The following is a 12,712-nucleotide window of genomic DNA, read 5'->3' as shown; positions in this document are numbered from 1 at the left end:
CAATGGGGGAAAGAACTCTCCAACATACGGCGCTGGGGAAACTACTTATCCTCATGCTAAAGAAAGAGGCTGGACCCTTACAATAGACCACCTGCAAAAATTAACTCAAAACAGATCACCGATTTCAAAGGTAAGACCGAAAACTCTAAAAATCCTCGAAAAAAACACAAGGAGAAATCCTCCTGACCTTGCGTTTTGCAATGAATTCCTGGATCTCAAACCAAAATCCCAGGCAACAGAAGAAAAAAAAAACAGATAAACTCGAGTTCAACAAAATTTCAAACTTTTGTACATCAAAGGACACTATCAAGAGAGTGAAAAGAAAACCCAGAAGATGAGAGAAGTTATTTGCAAATCATGTATTTGATAAGCTTTTTAAAAAGGTTTTATTTGAGAGAGCGCGCACAAGCAGGGGGAGGAGCAGAGGGAGAGGGAGCAGCAGACAACCCCCCCACCCACCCACCCCCGCTGCTGATCCCCAGGGGATCATGGCCTGAACCGAAGGCAGACGCTTAACCTACTAAGCCACCCCGGTGCCCCTTGAAAAGCCTTTAATATCCACAATATACAGAACTCCTTTCCACAACTGAACAATAAAAAGACAACCCCCTCCAAAAAAAAAAAAAAAAGAAAAATGGGCAAAGGATAGGACAGACATTTCTCCAAAGATGCACAAATGGCCAACAAACGCACGAACAGATGCTCAACATCATTCATCATTATGAGAACACAAATCAAAACCACAATGGGGTACCCATTAATACCCAGGAGAGTGGCTTAACCTGTTTTAAAAACCAGGGCGGGGGAGGGGGCGGTTTACAAGTGTTTACAAAGATGTGGAAAAACTGGAACCTCGTCCACTCCCACTGGGAATGTAAAACTATATAGCCAGTGTGGAAAAATTTTGCAGTTCTTCAAAAAGCTAAACATAGAATTACCATATGACACAGCAATTCCACCTGGGTGTATGAGGGATATATCCACAAGTCCTGAAAACAGGGACTCTGATACAAAGGTAGTAAAAACGGACTCAAACAGACACTTGTACACCAAAGTTCAAGGCAGCATTGTTCACAACAGCCAAAAGGAAACAACCCCCGTTCACGGACAGATAAACAGATAAACAAAATATGGTATATACAGCACCCAATGGACGATTACTCTGCCACAAAAAGGAAGAAAGTTCTGACACATGCTACAAGATGGATAAACCTTAAAAACATTATGCTAAGTGAAATAAACCAGACACAAAAGGACAAGTATTGTATGACTCCATTTATAAGAAATAATTCATAGGCAAATTCATTGAGAAAGAAAGTGGATTAGAGGTTACCAGGGACTGGGAGGAGAGGGGGAGGGAGAATTATTGCCTAATGGGAACAGAGTTTCTCTCTGGGGTAATGAAAAAGTTCTGGAAATAGTGGTGATGGTTGCACAACAGGAATGCACTTAACGCCACTAAACTGGAACATTTTTAAAATGGTTAAAATGGTAAATTTATGTTACATATATTTTACCACAATAAAAAAGTTCACACACAAATTCATTCTTAGAATCATGATTAATAAAGACTAGCCTAGGAACTAGAGAGAGATCTGAAACACTAACACAAAATTTTATATTAGAAGGTTACTACTACTTGAAAGGATGATTTACACTCTTTTTCACCAGTTACTCTTTTCCATTCACTCAACTCACTGCACTCTGACTTAATCCCCCATCGTTTCATCGTATTACAAGAGGTCACCACTCGCTCAAGTCAGCAATGACCTCCTGATACTGAAAGCAAAAGAATATTTTTAGACATCTGCTGACCTGTCTGCTACATGCTATCCTTTACTTTCTCCTTCCTTCCTGAAACTCTTCCACCTCTAGGTTTCCAGGACACTGTCTTCCCTGCTTGTCAGGCTCTAACAATCTTCTGCTCCAATACACAACGGTTCTCCGCAGGGAATACGAGCACAGATCATTTTAAAACAGTCAACTTCCAGAGATCCTGAGCTTGCTTATCCACTCTTTACCTACACTGACCTACTGAATAACAAACCTGGAGCTCTCCCCTCTCTGCTTCTTCCACAACTGCCCTTCTCTCAACGTGCTCGCACAAAACGCTTCTGGCTCAGCCTTCTTGGACCTTACACTGCGGCGCTGTCCCCCAAGTGTAAATACCTCCAGGGCTGCAAAGAGACAAACCTTTTTGCAAGCCAACAGTTCCCAAATGTCTGCCTTCAACACAACTGAGGAACTTAAGTTGTTAACTAACACTTTCGTCTTGGATAAATACCAGAATAAAAAATAAGAACAATAAGTAATATCTTGAAAACAGCCCTATCTCATTAATGCATGGGTGCATTTCCATGAAATTTTACTTATATTTGATAAATTTGTTTTTCTCAATTTTCTTAAATGATTGCTGTTTTGATCCTGTAATAATATTTCAATCCAGAAGTTTTTTAAATAGATCTTTTAGAAACATACTTTTCCATATTTTTGTTACGTAGAAATAAGAAAGGTGGATCAATGAGTAATCAAAACAAATCGCGTCAGGATACATTTTGTGAAAAAAGTATGAACATAGGAGTTCCAAGGAAAAAAGGAGTAAAATAAGCAGCTCTGTTAAAGTCTGTTCATATATAGTATCATTTTAAGTGGATGAGGGTATCAAGTCACTATGGTATTTAGATTACATCAGATAAGTTTAAAAATGTATTGCAGCAGTGTTGCTTTAAAATGTCAATTACTTTCAATATGACAAATTATATTCATCTTTTAAGACATCTGAAAAACTTCAGATGTCAACTTAAAATTGTACAATACAGCTTTTCGAAATTCTTTTGAGAAATATGCAAGGAACAAATTTGAAGACCACTATTTCAAAATCATTTTCCTTTCTCTCTCTCTCCTTCAGAGGCTTCCACCTCATACTACCTTTAGATGTTGGGGACCCTCTGGGTTCATCCTTAAACTCTGGCGCTTCTCATTTTCCACCCTCCCTGGATCACATGTACCGATTTGGATCCTCCCCCGAGCACGTTAGATACAACCCCACCTGGACGCTTCACAGGAACCTCAAAAGTACTCATACCAAACTCAAGTTGTCTTTCCCTGTTGCTCTTTACTTGATCTCTATCCCAGTGTCACAGTGATGGAACCAACAGCCATCGGACAAGCTAGAAACCGAAGATTCACCCAGGTCTCCTCCCTCACCTTTGCCAACTGCTAGGACTCGGCGGCTTCACCTCCTGATTCCAGCCTGTCTCGTCTCAAACTCCATTCCACCACCCTACCTTATGCCCGCACCCTCTCTCTCTCTTTCAGGTCTCTCACATGTTCTCTCTGCTTCTAGTCTATCCACCTCAAATTCATCCCCCACCCTACCTTATGCCCGCACCCTCTCTCTCTCTTTCAGGTCTCTCACATGTTCTCTCTGCTTCTAGTCTATCCACCTCAAATTCATCCCCCACAGAGCAGCCAGAGGTCATCTATCAAAAACAAGCATTCAGCATTAGACTAAAGCCCCAGCCACTTAACACAGCACTTAGAATCAGGGCCACTGCTGGCCTGCAAGAAAACTGTGAGTGAAATGTCTATAAGCAAATGCAACCCTCTGGTACACAGGCCTCGCAACCTGCCCAAGCAGGATTTCAACCCTCAGCTGTCCCCGCAACCTACAAAAGTTAACTTCCCTGTATTGCATTTTACCTCTAGCGAACCTGCCTATGAGATTTACCGAAGCCACCCAGTGCTGGAGAGAAACATAAGGCTACCAGGACACAGGACAGTTAAGACAAACACTGAGTATAGAAAACTCTCTTTCCATCAAGAAATCAGGCTAGGGGTGCCTGGATGGCTCAGTCAGTTAAGTATCTGCCTTCGGCTCAGGTCATGGTCTTGGAGTCCTGGGATCGAGCCCCATGTGAGGCTCCCCCCTCAGCAGGGAGTCTGCTTCTCCCTCTCACTCTGCCCCACCCCCCACTCATGCACACGGGCACACTCGCTCACTCTCTCAAATACATAAAACCTTTAAAAGAAAAAAAAAAAGAAAGAAAGAAAAAAAGCAGGCTATTTCCCATTTCAGCTTGCCCAAACTACTCATGGATAAGTAAATGTATAATTTAACATTTAAAATTTCAAAAACAAATGCAATTTTATATTGGAGTCCTGGGGGAGTTAAGTGTGAAATCTGCATTTTAAATGAACATATTGCCTTCTAAAAACTAACACCAGTGGAAAGGTACTGCCACTTCGGAAACAGTATAGTCATTTCTCAAATGGCAAACAAACAGAGAGCTATCATATGATAAAGCAATTCTACTCCTAGGCATATTCCAAAGAGAAAGGAAAATCCATGGTCACATAAAAATGTGTGCATAAATATTCCTACCAGCATTATTCATAACAGTCAAAAAGTGAAAACTCAAGTATCTATCAACTGATGAATGGATAAATAAGGTATTTTAAAAAATCAGATTTTCATACTAAAAAATCTCTGTAGATTTTTAAACTTAAAGGTTCTTCCATTCTACTGACTTCCATGACCTCTTAATATCATCTTTAAATATCTTTAAAACAAATTAAAGTCATTAATTGGGTTTTTTACTATAATATACCTATACCTTATCATTTTAATTTTAAAGACAAGATAACCCTCATTAGAGGAAATATGTCATAAAGTTCATAGCTATTCAAAAACAGTGGTCCACAAAAATCATCTAGAATTACATCAACTAATTTTATTTATGCCTAGCTATGGAAAGCTATTCTCTGAAACAAAATTTATTTCACCTAAATTTTCAAATTTACAAGCATGATTTGGCTTCTTTTATTGCTCAAAGAAAAACCAATTATCTGAATTTCAATAAATCTTTTATAATACCTGAAACTACCTCAACTGTTCTGCATCTTTTCATCTAAATATCCAAATACTCTTAATTATGCAGACTAATTTTTCTGATGAAATCTAGAAAATATCATTGATGATATTCACCCAGAAATGACTCTTATATTTTAAGAGTACTGTTTATAAAATGGTATAGATTTCCTAACCAAAAAATTCCAGGGATAAAGAACAAACCTAAGAAGTAAATCACCCCAAATCCCACCACACAAAAACAATGCCAAAATTAGGTGAATCCCATTCCCAGTCATCACTTATATTCGTATATATGGATGGATGGATATACAGGCAAAAATAAAGCAACAAAAGAATCATATACAGTATTTTTTTAAGTAAAGATTATTTGGTTTGTTTTTGTACACCTAAAAATAAAGAGAAAAAAATAAAATGAAATAAAGCTTAAAAGAAGAAATTGCTGGGGTGCCTGTCCTCAGTCGGTTAAGTGTCAGCTCAGGTCGTGATCCCAGGTCCTGGGATCGAGCCTGCTTCTCCTGCTCCCACTCCCCTTGCTTGTGCTCTCTCTGTCTCTGTCAAATAAGAACATCTTTAAAAAGAAAAAAAAAAAGGAAGGAATTGCAGTACTTCAGGTAAGTGCTCCTTTACCACAAGAAATCAGTTCCTAAAAAATTACTGCTGAAGGGGGGAAAACTATGAAAAGCATTAAGATGGGAATTTTTTTATTGACCTAACAATTCCATTTCAGAAGTATCAAATCACTTCCGGGCACTCTTCAAGTGCGTATCTCGAACCAGTCTCCCAATACCTACATCGCCTCTAGATCCTGTAGTTATATCATTTTTTACTTTGTCAAGATTTGCTACTGAGGTTCAGGATGGAACCGTAATTCACCTAAGTGTCTCACACAGACTTTTACTTAAGGGGCATGTGGCTTTACTACAGGCCTTCTATCATGGCGTCCATCCGTCCACTCTTTGGCTGGGTTCCATCACCTAGAAATTCTTCAAGTTTTAGATGATCAGCGCTTTCACATCTAAAACTATCTGCCTGTTGCTTCTACTCTTAAAATTAAGTGGCATATAATATTCTTAGATCTCAGTGTATTTTCTCAGAACTTTGTGGCTACTGCTCCACTATCTTCTATCACTGTAGTAGCTTGAAGCCAGACTCCTTTTTTCTTCCTTGTCAAGGATTTCTTTTGCTTCCTGGATTTCTGATTCTTTTACTTATCCTTGAACTTTAAGAACTGAACCAGGATCTGTCTTGGTGTTGATCATTCTGCGTAAGTGATCCCTGGAGCGAGGCATGTCCTATCAGTCTACAGAGTTCTTCCTTCGTTTTACCAAGAAAAAAAGCATTCTTTTTAAAAAATTGTGAATATTATTTCCTTTCCTTTGCAGGTTCTCCATCTCAGAAACACATGTCCTTATGATACATGTTGGATGATTTTAATTTATCCTCCGTATTTAACAACTTCTTTCTAATCGCTTTAATTTCTATCCTTTTCTTCTGCATTCACTCTATCTCTGGACTTTCTTCCACGACAAAAGTCTAACTTTTAGCCACACGTTTTATTCCTTGTTCTTACTTATATTATATTTATAATGGTGAGCTTGGGAGCACTGGAATGACCAATCTTTCATTTTATCTAATTGGGTTGCCTTGTACCTTTTAAAGACCTTATTATTAATTTTAAGTTCTCCTGTAGTGCACAGCACTTAGGGGCAAGTTTTTCAGTTTTCGTCTTCTTATCCATGGGGGTCTTTGTTTTTGACACTCTGTATTGCTTTCTTTAATTTTCTTTTCCAGGCATACCTTGGCCCCATTTGTGGCATCATTACCCTACTACACGGGTACACCATGAGCAGCCCTACCCAGATTTTCTCTTTGGTGTAGAATGGTGTGTGGGGGTTTTCCTCTGCCTGGCATTTGTCTACAGATAGAGGACTGGGTTTGGCTTTCTCTCTTTTTCTACAGCCTGAGGGAACAGAGAAATGGGCAAAGGAGATGAAAACTTGGCTGGGGCTATGATAGTCTTTGTTGAGGATCCTGGTTTCCTCCACAAGCCAGACATGTAACCAGTCCTGAGGGCTCTGGCTCATCGCTTTGGCAAAAAGCACACCATGCCTGCCCTTCTTGCAAGATGGCACGATGGGGATTCCCAAGCAGACAATTCACCACCACTACACCCTCACCAAGTACGTTTTTCTCAATTAGGGAGTATTTATGAGAAACCCTAGGATTTTACTGGCCGTCTTTCTTTCTTCAACACTGCTTCTTTGAGAATAGAAGTAGGAACTAGGAGGCTAAGCCACACAAGATTCTTCTAAGTCCTTTCTTGAGTGCCACTTTTCCAAGTTTATGGCAGTAGCTGTATGCCTTTCCTTCTTTATACAGGATGATTTTTAGCCACTTTTTGAAGAGCTACTTTTGTATATTTGCTAGATATTACGGAGGAGAGTGATCTGAATTCTCTCCACAACCTTCACCAAGAACTGTATTTTATAATAATTTTAAACACAGCCAAATAATTTCAATCATTTTATCATCTTCAAACCCAAACAATAAACATATTTTTAAAATAGAAAATCAGGTTCTTTATTAAATTGCTCAAACAAAAAAGCCAGAAAGGCGATTTAATAAAAGTAGCTATTATATTTCAAAATACTTTAGATTAAGAGCAAGGATAGGGATAAGAGAGAGCAGAGATGGTAAGGACATTGAGGAAAATGAATGTCTACCATGAACAGGGCCAACAAATACTCTCCTTTGAGGAAGTTGTCATTACTATTGTCATTATTACAAGTGAGAAAACTAAGGTTTAAAGAGTCTGAATTAGTAATTTGCAACCCTAGCTGCAAATGAGAATGACCTGGGAAACTCTAGACGCACACGAATGCCTGAGCTCAATCCCAGGAACTGATTTAAGTCTTCTGAGATGGGGCTTGGGCATCAAGTTTATGAACCAAGGTGGTACTAATATGCAGCCTAAATTAAGACCACCAGTTTATTATACACCTGACCAAGGCCACAAGCTGACCAGGATTGCAACCTAGGTCTACCTGACTTCCCACTACACAGAAGGAACTCTGAACTCTGGAAACAAGTTCTAGGAGTTTAACTATAGGAGAACTACTGCAAAAGATCAACAAACATCAAAGAGCTCAAAGTACAAACGATAAATGACCCGTCATGGCTTGGTTATAAAATTATAAGAATAGAAACCACATTAAATCCAATGGCACACTTGCGAAGTACACACACACTTGAGAAGTTCCGTCCTAGACGGACATGCAGAAGCGCGCCGTTACCTGTCAGAACCCGGGTGAAATTCTGAAAGCAGGGAGGGCCGTCTGCGAAGCTGCTGCTGCTGCTGCTGCTGGAGAAGCTGTGAGGCCTGGCTGACTTCAAGGTGAGAAGAACGGTAATCAGGGACTGCAAATTCCTAGGATTAAAAGAATCATGAATTACTTACTACCCAAAAAGTGAAAGGCGTCGTGAAACTAAACCAAGTGTAACTGTACAGAGGCAGTTATGGACCCCTGAGTACGGAAGGAAACAGCAAGGACGATTTCCATCCTTCACTGTTCTGATTCTTCCCCATCACCCAAAAACAACCAACATTTTAACTGCATGTCGCTCAAAAGAATTCAAAATGAAATTTGGTGTTCAGTCCAGTTGATTCATTCTCCTAATAACATGCGTTACAGTAGCTCCCAGTCTATATTATTCAAGCAGTCAGATCTCAAACTCACGGTTCAATAGGAAATCCTAAAAAGCAATCCAACCTGAAATTCAAAATGGGTGAGCTGGAAGGGCCACAGAAGCCACTGAGTTAAATCCATGTATATTTACAAATGAAGAGACAGAAGTCCAGAGACTCAACCTGCTAGTTAAAAGTAATAGTTTCTCCATCATTCCAGGTGGGTGTTTTCAATGTTTGTTTTCCTACTTTTGACTTTTTGTTGAAAAGACAAAAGCTTCTTTTCAAAAGAAACCTATTAGTGCTAACAATCATAAACAGATACTTATATTTAGACCTGCCAAATAACCCAGGAATTCTCCTCCTATGTATATACACGAGGTAATTAAAAGCATACGTCCACACACAAAACTTTGTACACAAATTTTCAGAGCAGTTGTTATTCACAATAGCCAGAAAGCAGGAAGAATCCAAATGCCCAGTGACTCATGATGGATAAACAAAATGTAGTGTATCTGTACAGCGGGCTGTTATTCGGTCATAACAAGGAGTGAAGTAGGGTACAACCCAGATGAACCTAGAAAATATACTGCTAACTAAAAATAGCATATATACGTCGTATTTTATGATTCCAGTTACATAAAATGTCTATAAGAAACAAATCAGGGGCGCCTGGGTGGCACAGCGGTTAGGCGTCAGCCTTTGGCTCAGGGCGTGGTCCCAGCGATCTGGGATCGAGCCCCACATCAGGCTATGAGCCTGCTTCTTCCTCTCCCACTCCCCCTGCTTGTGTTCCCTCTCTCGCTGGCTGTCTCTATCTCTGTCGAATAAATAAATAAAATCCTTAAAAAAAAAAAAAAAAACAAATCAATATTGGGGCGCCTGGGTGGCACAGCGGTTAAGCGTCTGCCTTCGGCTCAGGGCGTGATCCCAGCGTGATGGGATCGAGCCCCACATCAGGCTCTTCCGCTAGGAGCCTGCTTCTTCCTCTCCCACTCCCCCTGCTTGTGTTCCCTCTCTCGCTGGCTGTCTCTATCTCTGTCGAATAAATAAATAAAATCTTTAAAAAAAAAACAAAATAGAGACAGAAAGTAGATTAGTGGTTGCCAGGGGATGGAGGGAAGAGGGGAATTGAGATTAACTACTATGAGGTACGGGTTTCATTTTGGGTGACAGAAAAGTTCTGGAAGGGGCACCTGGGTGGCTCAGTCAGTTAAGTGTCTGCCTTCGGCTCAGGTCACGATCTCAGGGTCTGGGACAGAGCCCCTGCGTTGGGCTCTCTGCTCAGCAGGGGAGTCTGCTTCTCCCTCTCCCTCTGCCCCTACTTGCGTGCTCTCCTCTCACTCACTCTGTCTCTCAAATAAATAAAATGCTTAAAAAAAAAAGTCTGGAATCCAATGTTAATGGGTGCCCAACACTGTGAATATACTAAAAGCTATTATATTATACACTTTAAAATGGTTTTATATGAATTACATGTCAACAAAAAAAAATTTTAATCATAAGCAGATAAAACTGAGCAGTACAGACTGAAACACAGAATAGGTAAGAGGTCCAGAGCCCTCTGCTATAAGCAGATAATAGTAAAACATAATTTTTACATAATCTAAGAAAAAATACCAGATACAAAGTTGGAAACATAATCAAGAAACACTAAACATTAAAGAAAAGTCAGAGCCACCTTTTTTTAAGATTTTATTTATCTATTTGACAGACAGAACATGAGCAGGGGTAGGGGCAGAGGGACAAACAGACCCCCCACTGAGCGGGGAGCCCAACCCAGGCCGAATCCCAGGACCCTGAGATCATGCATGACCTGAGCCGAAGGCAGACACTTAACTGACAGAGCCGCCCAGGCGTCCCAAGTCAGAGCCACTTTTTAAAAAGCACCACAACTCACTCAAAAAATAGTTTACATAAAGAAATAGATAAAAGACTAAAAGTAAAAAAGACCAAACTATAAATGATATCCTCAAAAAAGGAATCAAATAGCAATCAAAGAAATTAAAAAGTTGATCGGTGAAATTAAGCGGTAGTAGAACAGGTGAAGAGCAAATGAAAGCAAAGACAGAACAGAGCGTTCTCTTGGAACACAGAGAAGCACAGAGCTCTAGAAAGTAGAGAAGAAAAGCTGAAAATGGTAGCTAGAGTGAAAAGTTCCAACCTCCAATACCCGAAGGTAAGAGGCTATATTCTAAGAAATAACAGAACAAGAACATTTCTCAGAAGTTCAAAAAGACAAAGTCCTTGGATTTAAAAGGGCCTAAGAGAAAAGCTGGGCATAGTTTAAAAATTAATCCATCACAATAGATGGACATAACAAAAATTTCAGACAAGCAAGGATAAAGAGAAAACTTGACTAGGTGTCAAAAGAAACAGGAAATAGGTTTCCTACGAAGTAATAAGGATCGTAATAAAAAATCTTCTCATGAGCAACACTATATAGAAGGAAACAGACAAATCACATATTCTAAGTTCAGAGCAAAACAACTTTGAACCCACAAATTCAATAACCAAAACATCTCAAATTTTAGGACTACAAACTTTTCAGAATTCAAGAACTCAGAAAACTTACCAACCACAGACTCTCTGAAAGAATCTCTAAAGGATGGATGAATCCAGCAAGACAAATTAAGAGTAAGGAGTGAAATGAGACAACAGTGCATTGCACGTTCCAGCTGGGAGCACATAACTCTCCAGAATTACATTCCCACAGTAAACGGCCAAAAAGTTGAGCAAAATGTAGTTAACTACCTTCAGACCCCTGGAAAATAGGCTGCACAGGACTCAATCTCTGAGAAAAATCACACAAACAGGTGAGTCCTACTGCACTCGAGGCTCTCTGCCTGGAGACAATTTCCACATTGCATCCCTGGGAAGGGAATCCAAACAGTGCCCTATAATCTTGTTCACTGAAGAAGCAACCATACTAGTTTGATCAAGTCCTATGGACAGGATTTCTGCAGACTTTCTGAGAAGAGGGAATTACATATAGAAAGATTTCCTGAAACGTGAATTTGGGTTCTCCTAGGTCATTGGCTGAATTCCAACCTGCAAATGCACAGGGGAGAGCACAGTCCAGTCCTAAACATCTCTGGCTGCTCTTAGAAAGAACAGTTCGGAGGAACTATAAAACAATTCCCAGAGCTTACACAGGGCCAGAACTCATTCAAATTTCCTCCAGCCAGCAGGAAGAAACCTCAATGAATACATGAAATTATCACTAAATACCCCAGAAGAGACAAGTTTAGAAGTAGAGGACAAATGAGACTTAGAATAAAGACTACTCCAGACTCGCCCTTAAAGAATTTAAAGAAAAACCTCAAAAGTAATTTAACTGCCTACCAGAAGAAATCCAACTTTCTTTAAAGGAATACAACAAAAGGCAGCACTAAAATGTGTAAAATTCACAATGTTCATATTCTACTCAAAAATGAAAAAAATCCAATGCCTGTAACGAAAATTTCACTGGATAAAATTAAAAATAGGTTGGAAACTGCAGCAGAAAAACACAGAAAAAATAAAATGAAGTCCAGTGAACTGTAGGATAATAGGAAATATAAGTAACTGGTATTTCAGGAAGGGGAAAAAAAGAAAGAAAGAAAACCTAGGGGGAGAGTAGACAGAAAAACATATCTGAATAATGGCTGAAAATTGCCCAAATTTTATGAAAATTATAAATCCACAGAAGCATGAAGTTCCAGAGAATGCCAAAGACAATAACATACACATTCAAAAAGCACAACAAAGACACATCATAATCAGATTGTTGAAAACCAGTGATAAAGAGAAAAAACCTTAAAAGTAACCAAAGAGGGGAAAAGATACTTACAGATAAGAATGACCAAAGACTTCTGGTCAGAAACCATACAAGCCAGAATACAACAAATGGCAACTTTTAAAGTGCTAAAAGAATATAGCCGTTAGCTTAGAATCCTGTATCAAGCAAAAATATTCTCTAAAAATAAAGCTGAAATGAACTTTTTCGGATAAATAAAAGCTGAGAGTACACTGCCAAAAGACCTGCACTAAGAGAAATGATGTTCTTCAGGCCTAAGGAAAATCGTATCAAAAGGAAACCTGAATATACACAAAGCAGTGAAAGATTCCAGAAATGTTGTATATGTGGGCAATTAGAGAAGGAACAAAATAAT

General features: G+C 39.3%; 1 protein-coding gene across 15 annotated transcripts in view; it reads right to left on the bottom strand.

The window, feature by feature from the left end:
• NCOR1 (nuclear receptor corepressor 1) overlaps positions 1-12,712 on the bottom strand; it is a 155,308-nt gene that overhangs the window by 119,802 nt on the left and 22,794 nt on the right. For all 15 annotated transcript variants that reach the window (XM_040630098.1, XM_040630099.1, XM_040630088.1 and 12 more), the window contains exon 3: positions 8,167-8,300. In XM_040630098.1, coding sequence (XP_040486032.1) covers positions 8,167-8,300 — 134 coding nt within the window. The remainder of the gene's footprint in view (positions 1-8,166; positions 8,301-12,712) is intronic.

Source organism: Ursus maritimus, unplaced genomic scaffold, assembly GCF_017311325.1.
Source record: "Ursus maritimus isolate PB19 unplaced genomic scaffold, ASM1731132v1 scaffold_14, whole genome shotgun sequence".
Taxonomy (NCBI): domain Eukaryota; kingdom Metazoa; phylum Chordata; class Mammalia; order Carnivora; family Ursidae; genus Ursus; species Ursus maritimus.
The sequence above is the reverse complement of the archived record's forward strand: the minus strand, read 5'-3'. Positions and strand labels throughout refer to the sequence as shown.